Raw genomic sequence first — 24,282 nt, 5'->3', positions numbered from 1 at the left:
AAATGGTTGCTCACTTAAGACAGAAAAAAAGGCACTCAAGACTCAGGATACTAGTTTCTTGCCAAAAGGAGGAGAGAGAAATGAAGCAGACATAGTCATTAAGCTCTAAATATGTTCTGGCAGGGTCTAACTACCAGATCACAAAGGTCCTTCCCCAGGTTCCACCCATTCCTCTTTGTCTCAAAACAGCTTTTTTTCCCATTTTCTTTGTGATCACTGCCACTGCCAACAGTACCCTGGAAACCGTTCCAGGTGATTCTCAGCAGAAAATCATGAGGATATTCCTGTTTTTGTTAACATCCTAAAAACACTTAAAAATAGCTGGTTTGTTCCAAGCTGAGCATTTCTAACCTGAATATCTGAAATTTTCAGAACATTTCGATTTCAGGTCTTTGGATTAGAGATAGTTAGCCAGTGAAGTTCATGCAAATACTCCAACATTTGAAAAATTCTGAAATATGAAATACTTTTGTTCTCAAGCATTTTAGACAAAAGATACTCGACCTGTCTTGAATCTGAATGAACCAAACTAAATCAAGGCAGAAAACATTGCCCTAGAAGCTGTTTTGATTGCTACCATTTATCCTAATAAAATAAGTAGGAGATGAAGACAGCAGGGGTGTATTAGGAAGTGTAACAGAATTATATAAAAATTGGGAGCTCTAAGGTGCCAGCACAGTATAACATCCCAGAGGGAAAATAGAGAGGTTGTCTAACACATTCACTGACAGCTTAGGCTGATGGCTTCAATCACTTCCATCTAAGTTTCTTGAAAGTTACTATTTCCAGTCAACATTACATATTGCAATTTTCCTGAAGATACTGGATGGAGGTGGGGGGTGGTAGAGGGACAGGGACTTAAAGGGGAGTCTGAGGAGAACTAAAATAACTGCAGCTTTTTGTTTGTTTGTTTGTTTGTTTTGAGACAAAGTCTCACTATGCAGTTCAGGCTCTGCTTGAACTTACTCTATAACCCAGGCTGGCCTTGAACTTGCAGCAATCCTCCTGCCTCAACCTCTCAAGTGCTGGGATTATAGGAGTGTGCCACCACACTCAGCAGATTGCAGCTATTTTAAAGGTAATAATCCTTATGAAACAATATAAACAGTACTAAAGAATAGTGACAAATAGAAGTGCCTCTCTCTGCAGAGGTGCTAATGTATCTGTAGGAATATCATGCTAAATTAGAAAGGGCTGAACATATGAATTTATGAGGTAGAGTCAAATAGTCCCAACAGAAATATGAGCTCCTTTTCACCTGTTTGTCATAATTAGATATGATAGCCTCTTAAATATTATCAATGTGATAAAAATTATCACATTGATAATTTTTAAAAAATATGTTAATTTATATTATTTAATCATGGGAAGTTGCCCATCTTTATGTTTATGACCAATCACCTGTATCTTTTTTTGGTAGATTTGGGTTTTGGAATTTTGAATTAGTCAACCCTACCATGTCATTTGGGTTTTTCATCATAAACATTTTTATGGCACATGGTATTTTTACGTTTAGAAGATAATGGTGTAGGTAAACTGAGTTGGTTTATTGAGGTGCCAGAATGGATCCTCACCAAATTTCTCTAGTTGGTTATTCTCTGAAGCAGTGATTCCCTAAGTTTAATGTACCATAGTAACCCACGTAGCTTGTTAAGACAGACTGCTGAGCCCCACTGTTTAGCTTGGGTCATTAACGACCTTCAAAGGCCCTTGTGTTAAAGGCTTGGTCCCCAGCTTCTGGATCTTTGGGAGGTGGTGGAACATGTAAGATGTGGGGCCTGGTTAGAGGAAACTGGGTCACTGGGGTGTGTCTTTAAGGGGGTCTTGGGACCCTGGCCCCTTCCTGTCTCTGTTTGGCTTTCTTGGCTGCCATGAGCTGAGTAGCTTCTGCCACACACTCCAGTCATGATGTACTGTGCTGCACAGGTCCAAAGCAACAAGGCTGATGCCCACAGACTGAAATCTTTGAAACCATGAGCCAAGATAAACCCTTTCAGTTGATTTACCGTAGGGAGAGGGGTGTGGAACCAGAAAATGCACATGTCTAATATGTCCAAGGACCACAATTTGAGAACCACTGCTTTGAATAATTCTTCTGGCATAGGTATTTGCAATATTTACCTTTTCCAGAAGACACAAACACACATGAGATTTGATTAATACTCTGGAAGTGGTTATTAGTTGACGGGGATGTATCAGAGCAATACTAGACACATTTGCTATATGACCTACATACAGCACATATACTTTGTGTTGAAGATTTCAAGGGAGAGGTGAGCTGGGAGTGTTGCTCAGTGGCTGAGTGCTTACCAGGATGATCCGGGCCCTGGATTCCATCCACAGAGCCAGAGAATTCAAAAAACAAACAAAGGGAAACGTGAGAGGAGAGCTAAGGTTTCAAGACAGATAGGATAGGTCAGCACAGCAGATGGGTATCTTAAGAATATAGAAGAGCATAAATAAATGTACCCGGGGCCCTGGATGTAGTATCAGCTTGTCTGGGAAGTCAGACTATAAAGAAGAAACAAGGGGAAAAACTGCGCTTTTCATGTCCAGGGTTATTTTGAGGATCAAGTGAGATTCAGAGGAGTTAAAATAAAAGCAAAGTCTCTGATCAAAAGCAGACAACAGAATAATAATATAAACTTGGAGAAATAAGACACAAAATCATATTAAATTACTTTGATTCCTTTTTCTACTCTCTTTTCTATATACATTTGAGTGGCAACAAATAAATGGTGCTTTCACAACCATGGAACACATTCCTTCCACTGGCCTGGGCCACCACCTCACCACGTGAATGATGCCACTAACAAGCCGTCTGCCGATGGACTCAGCCATCAACATTTTATGTCTGATCCCTTGCAAATGCTGATATCCTGGTTGAGAATTATTAACTTTTGCTTGTGCTACAAAGAAAAATCTAACAGCAGTAATCACATGGAAGAAAGTATGTTTTTTGCATGTTTTGGCAGATGTTTTTAAATGACTAAAGAATATCAATATAGCATAAAAATCCTGCAAAATGCACACGGTAGCTGATATTTATGTCCTTCCTGAATACCTAGACACTGATGTATGTATTCAAGGATACTGAGTCTTTGAACTTGGAAGCATCTTATTACTGAGTCATAAATGCTAAAAGAAGGATATTTCTTGTACCCATAACATTTTCAATGAAAAGATGCTGATGCTAAATATAGAGCCCCCCAAGCCCATTCTTTTTTTAAGGTGCTTGTTTCATTTGTAGTAAGTATTTCGCTGGTTTTGCCTTTCAAATGTCATCCACTTTTGGGAAACAAAAAAACAGCACATATCATTGGCTACAGCACATTGGAATAGACTCGGTCCTTGGTCTTATTAACCAGTTGTATAACCTTGGTCATTCTATCCATCTATGAAATAATGTGACTGAACCAGTTGAAAACTAAGGTTCCTGGTTTCTCTAACGGTCTTCAGTGAGTGATAGCAGGCATAAAGGACAGCTGTCAGATGAGACTAATGTCTGTTTTCAAAGTTATTTTATTTTAATTTTTTTTTCCATAATGGGGATCGAAATCAGGACCTAGAGCTTGCAGGGCAGGCAAAGTGCTACTGAGCTAAATCCCTGGCCCTTTGCAAGTTATTTTAGTAAGAAACGTTGTGCCTCATATCTCTGACATATGTGGTGCACAACATAGAGCCCAGAACATAACAGTCATTTAAAAAATATTTATTGAGCATCTTATATCCTTGACTAATTCTTGGATTGTCTTATTATTCACAATGAAAAATTATATAAACATTACTATTTTAACCCATTTTCTGGTGCTGCAGACTCACTTCAAGCAACTTGTTCATTCTACACACATCCTCTACACTGAGTTGTACCTTCCAGCCCCTATTTTAACCATTTTTAAGTGTAATGTTCAATGGTACCAACTACACTGACACTGTAACCGTCATGACCATCTATTTTTCCAACTGAACTTTTTTATCTTCCCAAATGGAAACTCTGTGCCAATTAGACACCAACTCCATAGTCCCTCCTTTTCCCAGCCTCTGGCATCCATCATTCTGCTCTGTGCTCTACGAGTTTAGTAACGTAAGTAGCTGATATAAATGGCATCAAACAATATGGAAAACTTGAAACAATTTCATGTCTTTCTTATGAGGAACCATGCTAACTTTCTCTTTATTATTCCAGTTTTAGCATTTATGCTGCAGAAGTGCAGGCATGCATGTATACACACACACACACGTGCATGTGTGAGTTGGCCATAGTCATTAGGAAAGGAAAAGCTTTTACTGTAAAAAAGTCACATTATAAATGATTAATGCTTTCATGAGCAGTTAGGTGCATGACACATTTTTTAGAGTATATATCACATCATGAAGACTATGTATAGCAACTTTCCTAAGTCATGACCTATTATTTGAGAGGAAACCCAATTCAATTCATTCCAAGAATTAATAATCATCAATAAAATGGTACGTTTTTAAAAAAATAACTAATTATGAATTACAAACAGTAATCTCTCTCTCTCTCACAAAAAAACCCCATTTCTCAGAATGAGAAATTTGGTTTGCTTTGTGAGTTTTCTAAACAAAAACAGTTCTCTGTTTCTCTTGTTCCAGGAATTTCCTTCATAACTTGCAAAGCTTCCAAAGGAACTTGCTATGGTGTCAGAGCTTTACTCCACTATGAGAGCCAACGCCAGGCTGGCTCCATTTCTGAGCACCTTCAAAACTGCAGGTGACCCTTTTCTTTCTCATTTCTGGTCTCTACTGGCTTAAGGAGAAGCCACACCAAGATCAATGTTATAGAAGAAGTTGAAGACATAGATGTTTACCTGGGTATCTGCTCTCAAGGAATGGGCAGATTCATCTGAATGCCACCCAAAGCAACAGCAAAGACACAGAGACAAATGCAAGACAATACAAGTAGCTGCCAACCGCTGTTTTGAAGAAGAATTAACTCATGCTTTATGACTATGTGTAAATCTATAATAATTACAATAAGGTAAACAGATCAAGTAGGCTATTTTAAATGCATGGCCATAGGTCAACACCGGTCAGTGAGGGTGGAAATTTAACAGCTTGGCCTTCGCCTTCTGGCCACATATTTCATGCTCCAAGTCTAAAAGACTGTATGGATAGTTTCACATGTACCAAATCAACATTCCTTCAGGCTATGCTTCATAATTTGCAATAGTAATGGACTGATCCACATGAGCCACAATTTTTGATGAGATATTATACCTTAACCTCCATGATTTGTTTTCTAAGGCAGCCTATGCTATAGATGACAGAAGAATTGTTAATAAAGAAAAATGGAGCTTATTCAGGAAGTACATTGCAAAATTTGCTTCTGAGCTGAACAGCAAGAGGCAGATTAACATTCCTTCCAAACTTCGTTTCACATGCAAACAAATTTATCTCATTCCAAGTTAGTCTTTGTGGAAACATATTTCAAAATTAATCTCAATTTGGATTCATTTCCATATTCAGGGTGGCAAACATCACTATGGGTTTCTCCTCTTTTAAAAAATATGAACCTTAAAGGCAGCTGCTTGTGAAAAACAGAATAAGCAGCCCTTGTTATAGTCCAAAATCATTGTTTGTTCCCGAGACTTTACAAAAATCAGGACACATCTGTTGTCATGTTCCCTGCCAGAAAACAGTGTTACAGCCACCACTGTGGTCTGCCTTTACTCCCCACTCATTTGTGTTAGGGTTTCTTTTTTTATTTTGTTTCAAATTACAAGGCCACACACAATAGTTGGCAAGTTGAGAAAATAACTTTAGAACAGCAGTGGCCCATCACAGAAATCAGCAGAGCTTGGTCTGAGAGACCCTGCCTGCCTCAGATGTCATCTACTTGCTTGAGGTGGCTACACATACAAACTTTGGGGTTGTCACAGACACTGTAGTTTGAGAAAAAAGAAATTCCTGGAATCTTAACAAAACTTGGAATAAAATGACAGGGTGCTAAATCAATTCTCCTGCTAGTTCCAAATACTGAGCTTCCCAAATGGGTCTCAAGGTAGAATCATCTCATAACAGACACCTGTTCTACTATAGTGTTGTTTAAGCTTCATTTAAAAAACTATACTATCGGGCTGGGGATTTAGCTCAGTGGTTCCACCACCTGCCTTGCAAGCACAAGGTCCCGAGTTCAATCCCTGGTACCAAAACAAACAAACAAAAACTATACTAGCAATATTCCCTCAAATTGATCTATAGATCCAATGTAATTCCTACTTTTTTTTAATAGTGGAAAAGAAGGTTTTCAAATTTATGTGGAAGTGCAATAGTCAAACCAATTTTGAAAAAGAAGAAAGCTAGAGGACTCACAGCTGCTGACTTAAAATTTACTATACACCTACAGCAATCAAAGTATTGCAGTACTAAAAGAAAACAGGCATATATGCATCAAAAGAACAGAGCTGAGAGCAAGGAAACCTATGGGCAGCTGAATTTAGACAAGGGTGCAAATATCATTCAATGGGGGAAGGAGTAGTGTCTCAGTGAATGGTGTGGGTCACCGGATATCCAACATAAAAAGAATTAAGCTGGACCCTTACCTCATACCATATATAAAAACTCAAAATGAATCAAAAGTTTAACAAAGACATAAATTACAAAACACTTAAAAGAAAATATAGGTAAAAATCACTGTGACGTTGGATTGAGTAATGGTTTGTAATGAATAATACCAAAGCAACAGCAACAAAAAAAATTGATCAGTTGGATTTTATCAAAATTTTAGGAATTTGTATGTCAAAAGGATACTATTAGGAAAGCAAAAAGACAAAGTACAAAATGGGTATAATATTTTCAGATGATATATTTGATAAAAGTCTAGTAGATTATACAAAGAACTCATAACTCAACAATAAAATGGCAGTCCAATTAAACATGGGCAAAGAATGTGAATGATATCACTTATTTATTTGGACTGAACAAAATGATCCACAATGAGTTACAATAATGGCATGAAGAGAATAATGTGATTGATGTTTAATTTGAATTTGTCTAGCAGACTGGTGGATGGTAGATAATGCTTTAAAAAAAATTCTTCCTAGAAAATATATTCCTTTTAATGTTGCTAAAAGGATCAACTTTTCCTTTCAAATTATGGAGTAGAAATACATGAGTGAAAATATCAGCTTACAGAAGGAAAATCTATAAAGAATTACTCAGAAAATCTAAAGCTGTATTACATTCTAACTTAAAACATATGATATATGTATAGATGCCATGATTAAACTCCTAAACAAGAAAAAATGAGCTTACATAGTATCATATCTAAAAAAGGTATACAGAGTTAAATGTACACAGAGCACACCACTCCCCACTATGGGTGAGTGCATTGGTTAAGGCCGATAGCCTCTTATGATTGTTGGCAAACAGCCATGCTTGGGGACTCGAAGCACTGATAGCACTGGCATTCACATATTTATCTTGCTGTTTGAAAACATTTCAATATGGCTGTCAACCTGTCAGAAAACTGGGGCCCGCTAGGATATCACCTTAAAAGATAGCATTCTGAAGAGTAAAATGCTTTATATGATGATTCACTCACTTGACAATGTATTTTCACCTTTTCTTTTACAAAATGAACAGTTCTGTTTGTAACAAGAGTAACTGTCTTGCTCAGATTTGGTCAAAGATACATGTTTAGATGTAGGCAGCCAAACACAGGTCATGCCTGTTATCCACTTCATGATACTGGTGAAAATATGAATAAGGGGTTCTGAGATTATTATAAAACTAAGAGCAGAACATGCCTGTGGTTGTAGATATGAATAAAAGTTATTTCCAAATGCTTACATCAGATGTAAAATTGACACACATTTAGATGTCACTTCTTTTGAAAAACTGAGTAAGAACATAATTGAACAGCTCTCATTTTATTTACTTTTATCATTTTTTCTTCCTTGACTTGTAATTTTGTATAAGAATACTTAAAATTCTCAATAGTACTAAATGTTCTATGTTGTTAGATTGATAATTTCTGTAAATATTCTATTTTAAACCTAGTCTAGTTTGGACTACATCAATGGGCTTATCAGGAATAGAGAATGGAAACACTGTCTTTGAAATAAGCATGCTGCATTTCTCCTGAAAAGTGGAAAGTATTATCAAGAGGCTACCATAAAACTGCAATAAAAAATAAGCAATTCCTTGATCCCCTGCCACATTTTCAATACCAATCCCATTAACTATGGATTTGTTCAGCCAGAGAGCCTTCCTGCATCTAGTTTATAATAATTCATGTTTTTATTAATTTTGAATGCTGAAAGAAAATAATAAAACCAAGGTATGAAACAATTATGTCTTTCTTCCCTTTTCCTTCCTACTGCCTATCCCATAAATTGGTCATTACAGCATTCTGTAAAGCAGACATCTCTGAATTGACGGCTACAATACTTTTAGCCTTGAGGTAGCTGAAAATGAACTGCTTTGATAAATAACCTCAGCATATACAAAAAGAAAGAGATACAGAAAGAGAACAGAACACTTGTAGCACAGATGGAAGGAAGACTGAAAAAGGGGAAAATACCCCAATCATTTAAAAATGTTAATTTGACAAAGCAAAGTTTGAGCTGAACAATGAAGGGATTCTGCCTTTTTGAAAGGTTAAAGATGATTCCAACAAAATGTGGATATTGAAGCGGAGCCATATATTCATCAAAATAATGATTCTCTTATTGGTTGAATGAACAAAATAAAGACCTACACAGACATTTAAAATAGATGAAGCCCCCCCCAAATAATGGCTTGATTCTTTCTTGGCAAGAAGGTTTCATACTTTTTATATAAATAACGATTTTTTGAAAGGAAAATATCACGATCGTGCCTGGGAACTTACAAATATTTCAAATTGAAATAAAAATTACTGTGAAATAGAAAAAGTTAAGCCTTTTATAAAATAACTAATACAGTTTTTTGAAAATTCTCAGGACAGCCAAATAGGTCAATATCATTATTGAGTCACATCAAAGTACGTGAACCGGGGAGATGACCAAATAACAGATGTCATGGTATAATATAGGACCATGTAAAAGTTAACAGACCTCAGAATTCTGCTCCCATTCTTTATTCTGATATCTCTGCCAATCATATCCATTTTGTTGGCTTGATCAACTGCAACAGCTTTAGAGAATGCTGGGCTAAGCAAATAAGTTTGTTTTCTGCAATGCTTATGCTTGGGGCCAAGGAAGGAGCTAGGGGTGAGTCTTTAGAGCAATGGAGAAGCCACCTAATCCATGGAAGTTAGAGTATCTATTTTGTAGCCAGAAGATTTGCTTCAACCTTGTGCCTACAATTCATTGTTAACACAGTACTATGAAAGAGGAGCCTGGACAAAGAAGACCAAGACAAGGATGGCCCAGAGGAGCTCACAGGAGAGGAGAGGAGACTAGTAGAGAAAGAGACACATAATTAAATATAAATATAGAGTAGGGTACGGTATGAGAGGTGGTTACTGAATGCTGTGGATACGGAGGTTGAAGAGAAGAAAAGGCCATGTGAGAGAGGCGAAAGGGTACAGGCAGAACCCTGACTGGGGACTCAGGCAGACCTGGGCTTCCAACCCTTTACTATCTGTGCTGGCAACAGTGGACTCTTCCAGGTTCAGTTTCTTTACCTATAAATTGGGGATTCTATCAGTGAATTCCTCAGGGCTGTCAGTAGTTCATATGCTGTATTTTTGTGAAATACAAGAAAGTTCTGCTTCAAGTGGACACAGTCCGATGCCATTGGGCTTGCCTCTGAGAGTGGGATGCTGATCCTATGTACTCTTTCCCTGAACCCCCTGCCACATCTGTGAGGCAGTCCTGAACCTCACTGACATCGTGGACACTCAGTTCACAGCATGGCTGCCACTCAAATGTGAGCTCTTCCCTCGTTCCCTATGCAAATTAGTATGGATTTATAGGAGCGTGGATATTTTAGTTGAATTCTAAAGGATGCAACTTTTCAAGCAAGGAAAAACCAGTTGCAACTATGATTTATATTTCAATAGTAAACCCAGGCAGTCTTGAAAAGGAAGAATATGAAGTGGGGGCAGAACATAAGACAAAGAAGACAGCATCTGAGCTTTGTACTGGATGGGTGGAGCTGGGTTTTCAAAGGAACACACATGAATGGGAGCAGAACAGACAGGGCTGAAATTTGAAAAAGAAATCATAGGTGAGGGAGAAGAAGGCATCATAGATAAGTTTAGGGTAACTAGAAAAACCCATTAGAGAATAAAACAACACATTTCCAGAAGAACACAATGAGTTTTCTCATATACACATGGACTGGAGTTTCAAGGCAGCTGAGACATTGTGGAACACGGTAGACAGTCTGTTGCTAGACCTACAGATTTGGGATTTACTGGCGTTCACAAGAAAGTAGTATAAAAAGATGGGATGCTCAGGGAAGGGCAACAGGGAAAGAAGAGGCTGGTGCCAGATGTCACTGGCATGATCAATCTGGTGCTAGTCACAATTTATTCATTTATTCTCACAAACTTCAATCCAATTCACACCTCACCCACAGCACTGCTTGGATTGCTCTACAGTTACTTTTTCCCCTGTCATTTTTACCCATATTAGAGAATTCAAATTTGGGAGCATAATTTGCAAAAGTAGATATAATCTAATAGCACGATAGAAACATAGATATGGGCAGTTTCTCATACTGGTTGAAATCCTTCATCCAGAAAGCACTTGCTGCCATTACTTAATTAAACTATTGTATTTCTCTTAGATGTTTGACTGCATTAAACATCCAAACTGCTTGCATGAATAAGCGTAAACTTTTCTACAAAAGGCATGTATCTGCAAGTAACTTTCACATATTGTCCTTTTGCCAGTGGGTCTGAATTTTAGTATCTTCCTCATTTGTACTGACCTGATGATCCCAAATCTAAAGTTTGATTATTTAGAGAAATGGCAAATAAATGCAAATGAGGCTAATGAAACAGCATGAAGTTAGAGACTTCACCAATAATATATGCTATAAACTAGAAGAAACCTATGAATATTTTAAAGGATGTCAAAGAATATAACAATTTTTTAATGGAAAATTTCAACCATATACAAGTAAAGAGCCATTCTCCCCAGCAAGCTCTTTGGTTTATCTTTGGTACTAGGAGCTCACATGGTACCCAAGTCAAATGAATGGAAGTTAATTACTGCAAATTTTTCTTTCTTTAGAAAACAGTCATTTAAAGATGGAAGCATCTAGGATTCCAATTAAAGGATTTTTTAAAAAAAATTATCTTTCAGGATTTGATGTCCAAAATATTTACAATGGTACAATTTAAACAACAAATAATATGTTCTTGAACCAACCTAACAGCTGAGCTTTTTTTTCTTCTTTTCTTAAAGAAAGACTTACATGATTCTAATTATTTAAATATCCTCCCTGACCCTGAGATTTGAATTCCACTGGGAAGCACTATTATTGACTACTTTGCAACATACTCAAGAGTCTGAATCACCATCTGTTCTGTGTGTGACTCCTTGGTGGCAAATGTTTTTAGTACTGGATTACTAAATGAAAAGTTTGAATAATTTTATTAGAAAGAATCAACCATAATTATTGTGGTATGATTGGAATTGGCCATCAAATTTCTAGTCCTACGAAATAGCTTGTTTCCCTGTTAGGTATTAGCAATACCACCTCAACTGGAGTCATATATGAAAGTAGGCTCAAGACAGCAACAAGAAGGAAAAAATACATTCATCTAGGAAATTTTAGCTTCAGTTCATTAAGAATGTGATAGCCGGAGATTTAGCTCAGTGGTTCCGGCGCCTGCCTTGCAAGCTCAAGGTCCTGAGTTCGATCCCTGGTATCAAAAAAAAAATAATGTGATAAATTATTTGGTTTGTTCTTGTAAAACTTTTTGGAGGCCTTTCTTATATTTATTTTATACATAATATTTTAAAAGTCCCTTGCTGATTTCTATCTTCCAAATATATCTAATAAGTATATTCATTTCTTAAAGAAATTTAATAGAATGAAAAACTAATTGGAATTAGTGTTCCCTATGCATGATGTAAATTAAATACTCCACTGAGAATCCTTAAAAAACCTTGCTCAATATTGAATTCCCTCTTCTGAACAAAGGCATGGATGACACATGAAGCTATTTTTGCAAGTGTATAGCCTGAAGTGTACTTGATTCCATCCATTAATACTCAATACTAAACAGACCATATTCACTGGACACATGCTGCATATTTGACAGTAATATAAAAAACATTTATAGGACAGTATTACATTAGAAAGTGAGACATAGTATTGGCATGAAGTGTATAAAAGCAAGCCAACTGCTCTTTTCAGCAGAGTCTTCAGGAATTTCTGTAATGGGTGTGTGTTCACCCACAGTATCATAGTTGCTTTGATTACAGATGACAAGCTTTATCTACTTGCAACTCAACTAACAAAGGGCAGAATTCTTTATAGAGAAGGATATGCTATGTACAACTGCTTACTTGCTGATGGTCTATGCACTGAATCTCTAGTGTACATACATTTGCTTTATGATGAAAGATGTACTTCTGCCAATTGTCATCTACGTGTCTTTATGAAGACAGGAATTTGGAGGCTATTGTAGAATCATGTTATTTAATACTTTATTTCCTTCCCCAGAAAAACAAAAAAGGGAGAACCTACTCATATGAGATATTAAACACATCATTGGGAAAATTAGAATATTAGAAGGCAGTTGCCACATGCTGCCAGTTCCCTGGGTTAGGTAACAAACATACTAACTATAGTTACGCAAGATGTCATCACAGGAAACTGGGTGATGGATACATGGTAATTCTCTGTATTGTTAGTCTAATTCCTTGTCAGGGTATGATTATTTCAAAATAACTTTCATAATCCATGTCCTCTAAGTTTATACTACAATGTGCTCTAGAGAATACTAATGGTATTTTTTTCCAATCAAAGAGAATATGATTTACTGAATATAATAAAAACCTCAAGGTCAAGTCACAGCTATGTGTTTTGGCCATGCTACTTAGGATGGGTGGGACACAGGCAAAGAAGTTACTTAAATTTTAAATCCAAGTTTTTCGTTTGTAAAATGGGGCTACTCATAATGTTACAGCAAGAAAAAAAGGGTTCTTTTCCCCTTAAATATTAAGCAGCAAGGATATACCAACAAGATTGGATAAGTTAAGAAAATTAATTGCTGGTATTATTAATTGTCAGTATTATTCTGTAATAAGTGGCTTATTGTAACACAAATATTCTATGATTAAGTAACACCCTTCAGTCTAAAGAGAATTAAGAACAGATGCAACTGCAAAGGTGAGAGACATTCCATCCTGTAAGAGTTACATGGTAAAAGGCCATATGCTACATACATGTGAAAACTGGGGATCTCCAATGCAGAAATCACCCTGACTTCTCCTCCAGGGGAAAATGTATTTACAGACACAGCCTGAAAAGAAGTGCTTACTTACCAACTTCATCCTGAATCTCCTCAGCCACGGCAGGGACGTTGTAGAGCAGGGAGAGAGACTGGTTCATGCGCTCATAGATCACACGGAGGTGTGTCATAACCTGCACCCAAGGAAGTCAACTCCAGGTAAGCACTCTCTGGGACAGGAAGTTACTTTCCTCAATAAGAACAGCAGATGAAAACTTCTAAAATATTTAACTGAAAGGACATCTATCTATCTATCTATCTATATACTTTTTTTAGTTGTTCTCTAACTTTCAGCTCAACTCTAAGACTTATCTTTAAACATAGCAGTACTTATATAGTACAGGCTTGTAGCAATTAATTTAAAAGACCACCCATGCCATCTTTGATTCCTACTACCAAGGGTTCCTAAATAGCCGCTGATATCCTAAATGTATGCCTTTGTAAATTTTCTGACAGATAGAACATTTCAATTTGATTGGTCATTCTGTGCTAAGGATAAATATTTTAAAATTTCAGATTTCTCGAGGTTGACCTCCATTATCAACTTTTGGGAACCAGAGAGTTAAAGATTCAAACATTGTGGTGGCAATGGAGTTTCTGATTGCCTGCCATAGTTTAGTTGAGCCAAGGGTAGAGGTTTTCTTCTCTTCACTGTGGTGGGCAGTTTAAATGGTTCCTTGTAAAAGCTGAGGTGGAACTAAATTTTTGTATTTCTATATATAATTTGCATAACTCAGAAGATATCCAGCAAGCTATTACTCTAAGATAAACTTTGAAAATTTGCCAGGCATTAAAGAGCTCTTGCCATAGAGATGCCACACTCCCAGGGGCTTCTGGGAACACCTGAAGATTCTATAGCACTCAAGAAGCAAGAACCCTGGAATGTCAAAACTGTGGTGAGTCTGACACTCAGTGCTTACCTGGGATCGGATCTGTGCAGCCTTCTTGGGATCCACCATGCGCACGTGTTCAAAATGCTTCAGAGTGTGCTGCCTGTCTTTCTGCTCAGCACGAACGTACTTCTTCAGCATGTTGAATACATGACGAGGCTGTAGGGGAAATAATGAGAGCATTTTGTTCAAGTTTACCTAAAATATTTCTTCCATTTCTTTATTAATGAGTAATTAGTTGGGGCACTTTGTTTGGCTACAAGAGCATTTAGCATTTTTGACATCCATGATGACTGTCCTCCTCAATCAACATTTTCTTCTCCAATGGGAACATTTTATTATAGAAGGAGAATAGATTTTAGATCCACCAGGTTTCAGTGAGATTCTTCTCATCCTATCAAAATATTCAGAGGATAAACGTATGAGGGTATAGTCTACATCTTATAGAAGTAACGTGGCAGAAATAATACCATCCCAGTAATATAATGGTACAATAATAGAAATAAGAAAAGTAATAGGCAATTTAACTCATACTCATTTGTAGGTGAAAGAACAAATCTCTGAGACACTGTATCTTTTTAGGACAAAGGCCATTGCTAAATTGTAGTTATTTTACTTTGAAATTTAATGAAGTTCTTGTTAAGTCATCAGATTCTCATTGTTTCAGCAACAATTAAGTTTCTTCTTAAGTGCTCCTAGTGCTTTCTAATAGGTTCCATTTTGTTCTTATTCCAGTTGTACATGAAAAAATTCATCCTAATAGAAAAAAGGAGAGAGGTCCCTTTGTCTTCAGTAATTCCATTGATATTGGTATTATACTGTGTGATTTTACAAAGATACACATTTCTTCTACATTAAAACAAAATAGGCACCTATGAATGTTCATGTCAGGAACAAAAGTGGGGGCCATTTGTGCAGACCTCCTTACTATTAATTAATGTGTCATGGGCATCTTGAAAACCAGCTGGGAGGTCTAGAATTTACTCCCAGAGATGGTGTGTGCATGTGGTGCGCGCAAATGGTGTGTGTGCTTGTGTGTGTGTGTGTGTCTGGCTTAAGTGATTTTATTGTGCTTTGCATATATGATGGGATGAGCCCCTTCTTCTTTGTTGACTTAGGGGTCATTTCCCTGCTACCGCAGGTATAGTTTGGTGCTTTTTCTCTATGCTAGGATAAGATGCTGCACAAATCTCTACTACTACATTCAGCATAATATGTTGAATTATTTATGTTTCTGAGTATGCCTTATGTGAGATCTATAAGCCCAGACACGGTCTTGTTGTTTTTCTCTATTGGGAACCAAAATAATGGTGCCTGGCCCAGCAATGATGTTCCATCCTTGTTTGTGCTGGCCACAGATTCCAGACTCCCATACTTGAGAAAGCAAATGGAAACAAACAACAGCAACAAAAGAAACCTGCTTTCATCTGCCTGAATGATTTCCTTTCTTTTATCCTTAGAAGAAATGTGTTCCTGGTTTCTGGGTCGCCATAGCACTGCTCCCAGCCGAGATGGGGAGGCTTCCCGGTCCCGATAGCACCGCTCCCAGTTCAGAAGAAGAGGCTTCCAGGCTGCCATAGCACTGCACCCAGCCCAGAGAAGGTGAGCCATGTGGGCACCAGCAGCAACACCCTGCCCCCATCGAAATGAGAAGACACATAAACAAGCCTCAAAACGAGACTTCCAGATCACCTACAGGAACCACAAAGAGAAATGAGACGGAACACTATTGATACTCAACCACTTGGACTCTCTGAACTGGCAACAAAAGGGATGTGGAAAAAATGAAATCAGAAATAATTTCTCAGATAACAGCAGAGATTGTGCCCATAGTGAAAGACATGATTAATAAATTCAGAGTGGACACAGATAAAAAATAGAGGAGCTGATGAACATGATGGAATCGCAACACTGGAAACAAACAGAATCCATAAAACAGATGCCAACAGATTTCCAGAAGATTGAAAACTCCATTGAAAGTCTACGCAGCAGAATGAGCTAATGTGAGGACAGAATTTCAGCTCTAGAAGATAAGATTGAAATTAGTGACCAGGAAAAGAAAAATTTCTTTAAAATTCTAAAGGACCACGAGAAATCAATACAGCAGCCATTAAACGATGCAAAGAATAATAACATAAGACTGATCAGAGTCAATGAAGAAACAGGAGACAGTGCAGATGACAAAAAAAAGCCTTGTTAACAGAAGTGATGGCAGAAAACTTCCCAAGCATGGGAAAAGAACTTGACATACACATAAGTGAGGCATATAGGACTCCAACTAGCTGAGATTAAAAAAAAAAAAAAAAATCTTCACACATGAATATAATTGTTAAGACTCCAGAAGCCCAACAGAAGGACAAAATTCTACAAGCAGTTAGAGAAAAGAAACAAATCAAACACAAAGGAAAGCCTATCAGAATAACAGAAGACTTCTCTACACAAACCCTCAGGGCAAAAAAGGCCTGGAGTGATGTATTTCAAGCCCTAAAGGAAAACACCCTCCAACCCGGATTAATGTGCCCTGCAAAACTATCTTTCAAAATTCAAGGAGAAATAAGATATTTTCATGACAAAGAGCACCTTAGGAACTTCATGAATACCAAACCACTTTTCCAAAAAACGTTTTAGACAATATCCTAGGAAAAGACAATGAGGATAACAATCCCAGGAAGCCCAGCAGAATGAATCCACCAGGCAGGACAAGAAATTAAATGCAAAGGGGAAGAATCCAACGAAAAGAAAAAGTCACTACAAGGATAAGTCAATACATATCAGTTATAACCATCAATGTTAATGGTCTCTATTCACCAGTCAAAAGAAATAGACTGGCAGAATGGGTCAAGAAGCAAAATCCAACAATATGCTGCCTACAAGAAACACAATTCAAAAAGAAACTCATAGACTGAAAGTTAAAGGGTGGAAAACAATAGTCCATGCGACAGTAACCTGAAAAAAAGCAGGAGTAGCTATCCTCTTTGCAGATCAAGGGGATTTCAAACCAACACTGATTAAGAGAGACAAAGAAGGACACTACATCCTTGTAAAGGGAACAATCCAAGAGGAAGAGATGACAATCATAAATATTTATGCACCGAACACTACTGCACCCAACTATATAAAACAAATATTAACGGACATGAAAAATCATATAAGCACTAATACAATAGTAGTGGGGGAACTCAATACCCCACTGTCACAAATAGATAGATCAACTAGACAAAAATAATCAACGAAATACTAGACCTCAATCAAATTCTTGAACAAATGAACTTAACAGATGTTTACAAAGTGTTTCACCCCACAAAATCAGAACACACATTCTTTTCAACTGCATATGGGTCATTCTCCAAAATAGATCACATACTCACTCATAGAACATGTTTAGGTAAGTGCAAAGGAATTGAAGTTATCCCCTGTATATTATCAGACCATAGTGTGATGAAATTGGAGATCAACAGCAAAAGAAACTGCGAAACCTTCATAAACACATGGAAATTGAACAACACACTTCTGAATAACCAATGAGTCACAGAGGAAATTAAAGAAATCAGACAGTTCCTTCAAATAAATGGCAGTACAACATAACAGAATCTATGAGACACAATGAAAGCAGTCTTATGAGGGAGATTCATAGCAGTGAACACTCATTAGGAAAACAGAGGGAGCCCAATTAACCTGATGCTGAACCTCGAGCTTTTAGAAAAAGAAGAACAGGACAAACTCAAAGCCCATAGAAAGGAAGAAATTATAAAGATCAGAGCAGAAATCAATGCAATGGAGACTAAGAGAACAATACAAAAAAAATCAATGAAGCCAAGAGCTGGTTCTTCAAAAGACTCAACAAAATTGATAAACCCTTAGCCAAACTTATCAGAAAAAGGAAAGAAAAGACCCAAATCCATGCAATTAGGAATGAAAAGGATGAAATTACAAGGGACCCAGCAGAAATCCAGAGGATCATCAATACATACTTCCAGAACCTACATGCCAATAAGATGGAAAACAGAGAAGAAATGGACAGATTCCTAGATATGTATGAATTACCAAAGTTGAATGAAGAAGACCTAAAAATTCTAAACAACCCAATATCAACCAATGAAATTGAAAATGTAGTTAAAAACTTACCAACTAAGAAAAGCCCAGGTCCTGTTGGTTTCACCACTGAATTCTATAAGACATTTGGAGAGGAACTACTGCCACTACCGTTTAAACTCTTCAATGAAATTGAAAGGGAATTAATACTCCCAAATTCATTCCTGGAAGCAAGCATTACCTTGATCCCCAAAGCAGAGAAAGATCCAACTGAAAAAGGGAACTATAGGCCAATCTCACTAATGAACATAGATGCAAAAATCCTATATAAGTTACTGGCAAATAGAAAGCAGAAGATCATCAAGAAGATCATACACCCTGATCAAGTGGGATTCATCCCAGGGATGCAGGGATGGTTCAACATATGCAAATCAATAAGTGCAATACACTATATCAATACACCAAGGACAAAAACCTTATGATTATCTTAATAGATGCAGAAAAAGCATTTGACAAAATCTAACACGCATTTATGATAAAAACCCTACAAAAAATTGGAATAGACAGTGTCTACCTCAATCTGATAAAAGCCACCTATGAAAAACCAACAGCCAATATCATACTAAACGGTTGAAAACTGAAATCCTTCACACTAAAATCGGCAACAAGACAAGGATGTCCACTATCACCAGTCCTGTTCAATATAGTTTTGGAAACAGTCACAGCAATTAGACAAGAGAAAGAAATAAAAGAAATAAAGATAGGAAATGAAGAAGTCAGATTGTCATTATTTGCAGATGACATGACACTCTATATAGAAGACCCCAAGAACTGCATCAAAAGTCTTCTAGACCTAATAACCAAATTCAGTCAAGTAGCTGGATACAAGGTCAACACACAAAAATCAATAGCTTTCCTCTACACGAACAACAGACTCACTGATACAGAAATAGGCCAAACAATTCCTTTCACAATAGCCTCCAAAAACTGAAATACCTAGGAATCAACGTAACAAAAGAAATCAAAGACCTCTTCTCTGAAAACTATGGCACTCTGAAAAGAGAGATTGAGGATGATATCAGAAAATGGACAGACATCCCCTGCTGCTGGGTAGGAAGGATCAACATAGTGAAAATGGCCATACTTCCAAAATTGCTATATAGATCCAATGCAATACCAACTGAAATCCCAGCACCATACTTCACAGACCTTGAGAAAACAATCCCAAAATTCATTTGGAACAAGAAGAGACCCAGAATAGCAAAAGCAATTCTAGGCAACAGACATGGCAGGGAGTATTACAACCCCCAACTTGAAACTATACTACAAAGCTATTGTGATAAAAAAAACAGCATGGTACTGGCAAAGAAACAGACCTGAGGACCAGTGGAACAGATTAGAAGATGCAGAAACAACGCCAGACATACTCAGCCACTTCATTTTTTACAAAGGAGCCAAACAGCCTCACTGGAGGAAAGATAGCCTTGTTAATAAATAGTGCTGGAAAAATTGGGTTTCAACTTGCTAAAGATTAAAGTAGATCTATATCTCTCACCATGCACTAAACTAAAATCAAAATGGATGAAAGCTCTAAATATTAAAATAGAAATGCTGAACCAGCTGGAACAGAGGTTAGGTAGAACTCTTGAAGACATCGGTGTAGGAAAAGATTTTATGAACAAAACCTCAGTTGCCTGTGAACTAGCACAAACAATCAACAAGTGGGATCTCTTCTTACTAAAAAGCTTCTGCACAGCAAGAGAAACCACCAACAGAATGAAGAGATAACCGACAATGTGGGAAAAAAATTTTCACCAGGTGTTCCTCTGATAAAGGTCTATGATCTAGAATCTATAAAGAACTTAAAAATATTAGCAAAAACATCCCTTTAGTACTAATACTATTATATTTCCAAGGCTGGAGACAGAAAGCATGGTACTAATTCCATTTATCCTTGCTGTTTCTGCCGGCCCTCACTACTATAGCTCATTGGCTTACTGTGTTCTCTTAGTTGCTTTATTTCATCTCTCTCTTGAAAAGTTTTATTATTTTGAAGAAAATGGAATTTTTTTCCTTTTCTGAGCTCAAATAAGAAAACATACTTCAATTAAAAACATAAGGACTTGGGCTGGGGATTTAGCTCAGTGGTTCTGCATTTGCCTGGCAAGAGCACCGTCCTGAGTTCAATCTCTGGCACCAAACCTCCCCCTGCCTAAACAAAAAACAAGGTCTTCCTGTCTTTATAACCTCTTCCCCCCCCCCCCATCACTCACCTATGAATATTTCTGTAAGGGATTTTGTCCTGAAAGGACTGTCACCGACAAGTAAGTATAGTATGCTATGGTCCCAGACTGGCCTTGACGTTATATAAAGCAAATCGCAGTTTAAAAATGGGAAGAGGACATTTCTTTTGACTAACATCTGGTCTCATTTTCTTCCACTATCTCCATACACCATACATTCTCATTTCCTAATTATTTTAACTTTCATTTAAAAATAAACATGAAAGTCTCAATTTTCTTATCTGTGTAATTCAGACAGCAATATTTTTCAAAGTGAGATTACTACAGAATGTAAAATGTTCTGTGTTAAGTTACCTAACAGAATGCTTGGTCTGTTGCAGACTCTCAATACACATATATTTCTTCTAGTTAGTCCTTGCCTCCAATTCCTACCCCACAGCCTCTAAGCAATCATTTCATCATGTGTTGGTTTTTAGGAAGGAGACAGTGTCTGAAGTGTTTTCTTCATGGTAACCCATCATATTCATCCCAGTCCAATCACAGAGGGAGAATTTCTCCTTTCACCTTACAGATGAGGCATAAGGATCAGTAAGGCTGAGGTTATGGAGGTTACATGCTGGCCCACGGTGACACAGTGGGTCAGTGTCCAACCAGGGAGCTCCTTCTCCTGATCATGAGGAGATTCTGCCTTCCAAGGAGAATCTAACATGGACCAAGCTAAAGAAAATTCTTCAAAGTAACTAATAAGACTTGCCAAAGTCATAACTGCATAGTTAGAAATGAGAGTGTGTTCTAGGAGTCCTTGCCTAAATTTCTAGTTATTTGAAGCTCAGGTACAGCGGTCATGCCTTATCCGTGGAGGATATATTTCAAGACCCCCAGTGGATGTCTGAAATGTCAGAGTTCTGGACCCCATGTAGATTACGATTTTTCTATAGATAAATAGCTAAGATAAAATTTAATTTATAAATCAGTCACTGGAAGAGATTAACAATAGATAATAATAAAAGAGTAATGATAACATACTGTAATAAAAGTTAACACAAATAGTCTGTTTCTAGAATTTTCCATTTAATAATTTTTGGTCATAATTGACTGAAGTAAAAAATCATGGAAAAATAAAACCATTCATAAGGGAGGATAACAGTAATATCCTTCTGGGGCACACTGATATCAGCTCTTAATTGTGAAGAGGTGTCAGATTTAACTTGTTCCATCTCTCATTTGCTGTCCTTAATTTTTGGCATTTGGCTATTCTCAGCTTAGGTCTCAGAAGTAGGGAGAGGAAACAGCAAGACAGGAAAGTCCTCTGTCAGTCTGATTAGAAGATTACTGAAGAACAATCCAAGGTATTATTTAAAAGATAGGCTTCTGTGACACTCATGAATTTTAATACTGAATTCATCCTTATCTTGGATTAAGATGGGTAATTACATAGGAAATATGTCTACTTGTTTTCAGCTGCTTATTTCATTCAACACTGCCATTTCTTAATGCTTCAGAAACACATCTAGAAATATATTCTTAACTTACCCTGAAAATCCCATGTTTTTGATAATGAAACAGCAGCACACTAGGCTGTGAGGATTCCCCAGGCTTCATTTCCTGCAGGGATAATGAGCCCTGGGAGCCCAGAATAAGCTCTGCCCTCCTCATTGTGTCTGAGCCCAGACACAGGCTGTGCTGTATGCTTTGTGCACATCAACGTAAGTACATCAACATAAGTGTTTCCTTCCTAGTGTCTACTTGATAACAAGCAAAGCCTGGGGACATCAGATAATTCAGAAGACTTTAGGACAGCCCTCAATAAATGAACAGCCTGATTCTGCTTGGTTGGTCTAACTATGTAAACATATTTCTAGGAATCATGCTTAGAAATGCAAAGGAAGAATTGGATTAGCACCCATGTCAAAGAGTTGGTAGATAAATCAAACCAAATAAAATCGTGGTTATGCCTACACCTAAAAAAATGAACACTGTTTTTAGTTAAGAAAGAAAAACAGCCAACTCTTCTTCATATTTTTATATTTTCATTTATTTTAAGTTGAAAATAAAAAGAGCTCTGCTTTTGGTGTATGATTCATGCACATTTTGTTAAAAAAATAATTACCCTCACAACTTTGTAGCCCAAACAGAATTTCTCAAGTCTGAGAAATAATTATTTCTAGAGCTATATTATTCTTTCAGAGTAATAGGGAATCTTGATTATCTGGAGAGGTTTATTTTATTATGCTAGAACAAAGATGGATTTCCTAAATTTTAATTAAAAGGCAGAAATATTCATACAAGCATGGTAGAAAAAAATACCTGATATCTCTATAAAAATATATGGTATCTCTAAAGGATACAGAAATAATTCTCTTAAAATAACTGCTATTAAATATGAGAGTACTGCCATATCATTCACATTTAAGATTAAATTATCCATAAGAATACTGATTTAAAAAGTTTAAGAAACACTTTTGTTTTTGGTACTGGGGATGGAACTAGGGGCCTTGCGCTTGCAAGGCAGGCACTGGAACCACTGAGCTAAATCCCAGGCCCTAAGAAACACTTTTTAACCTGTATGTATATAATTTCAATAGGCCTCAAGTCTTTGAATTTTCTATAATTAGCAACAGTTTTTCTGGCAAATTCCTCTTGCTTCATAATCAAGATATTTGTACATTAATATTAATGTCTCATGGCTTGGGCATTGGATGGCTAATCTAAAACTTACCGTGAAGAGTAAAGAAAATGGAAGATCTGCCCTGAGGGACTAATTATATCCAATCTTTTTTATTGTCACTACTGTTTTTGAAAGAGTGTTTATCTCAGAATCACAAGGTATCCGTTAACAACTGATGTGGTACTTTTCAGTTTGCATTAAATTCACCTTGGAATCACATTGCCCTTAAAAAAAAAATCATTCAAAACCAAATTTCACTAATCCCAAAAGATAATCACTTATTGCCTTTTTGTGTTTAATACCAGGTTGATGTTAGCAATTTTGAAGGATATGTCATGGCCTTTCATTAAAAAGGTAACTTAAAAAATTAAATTCTGTACTTCTCAGATGTATTATTATCTTTTCCATTTGGTTCTTTTACATAATTTTCTCAAATTTGGTTTCCCTGGGACATGGAATGAATGACATACATTTGATTGACTGGTGATGAGTAGGACCAGTCAGTGGCAGTCATGCCTGAATATGTAGCTGTCTATCCGACAGTTCACACGGGAAGCATATTAAAACATGACTACTCAGCCTGATTGTTCCACTCTGTAGCTTTATGTTTGATCTAGAAATCCTGTGTCTTATCATAATAGACACTTGTGCCTTAAACCATTTCCTGATGAGAGTGAGTGAACTGTCAAGAGCTTTTAACAGCCTTGGGTATAATACTGCCAAGAAGAAGGAAGTAAATGGCTCACTCTATGGGGAGCACCCTAATCTTTCCAGATCACAAGGGAGCATTAAATTGTACCCTAGTGGTTTCCAAAACTGTTACTAGAAGTTAATTATTTACCAAGAAAAAAAGCAATTCTCTCCTGTTTTTTTAGATAGTTTCAAGACCACTGATAGGTCTCCCACTACCTCAGCAGCTATTATGTATAGTAGCTGCCCTCTTCCTATCTTGCCTTGCCCTCTCCCCTGTGTGACGTCATGCCAAGATGGTTGCTTCCACCAAAGAACAAACCCTTCTTCCCAGCA

General features: G+C 37.1%; 1 protein-coding gene and 1 non-coding gene across 13 annotated transcripts in view; both read right to left on the bottom strand.

The window, feature by feature from the left end:
* App (amyloid beta precursor protein) overlaps nucleotides 1-24,282 on the bottom strand; it is a 255,064-nt gene that overhangs the window by 41,986 nt on the left and 188,796 nt on the right. For all 12 annotated transcript variants that reach the window (XM_004842236.4, XM_004842231.4, XM_087213534.1 and 9 more), the window contains 2 exons: nucleotides 14,344-14,472; nucleotides 13,458-13,557 (listed from right to left, as the gene is read on the bottom strand). In XM_004842236.4, the coding sequence (XP_004842293.1) occupies nucleotides 13,458-13,557; nucleotides 14,344-14,472 (229 nt within the window). The remainder of the gene's footprint in view (nucleotides 1-13,457; nucleotides 13,558-14,343; nucleotides 14,473-24,282) is intronic.
* On the bottom strand, nucleotides 4,111-4,218 carry LOC147830364 (U6 spliceosomal RNA). The gene has a single exon (XR_015439461.1). It is a non-coding gene; the product is annotated as a U6 spliceosomal RNA (small nuclear RNA).

The sequence above is a fragment of the Heterocephalus glaber genome, unplaced genomic scaffold (genome assembly GCF_053883595.1).
Source record: "Heterocephalus glaber isolate CG9 unplaced genomic scaffold, H.glaber_assembly_v1.0 deba00000122, whole genome shotgun sequence".
In the NCBI taxonomy this organism is placed as follows: Eukaryota; Metazoa; Chordata; class Mammalia; order Rodentia; family Bathyergidae; genus Heterocephalus; species Heterocephalus glaber.
This window is presented reverse-complemented; position numbering and strand designations above follow the sequence as displayed.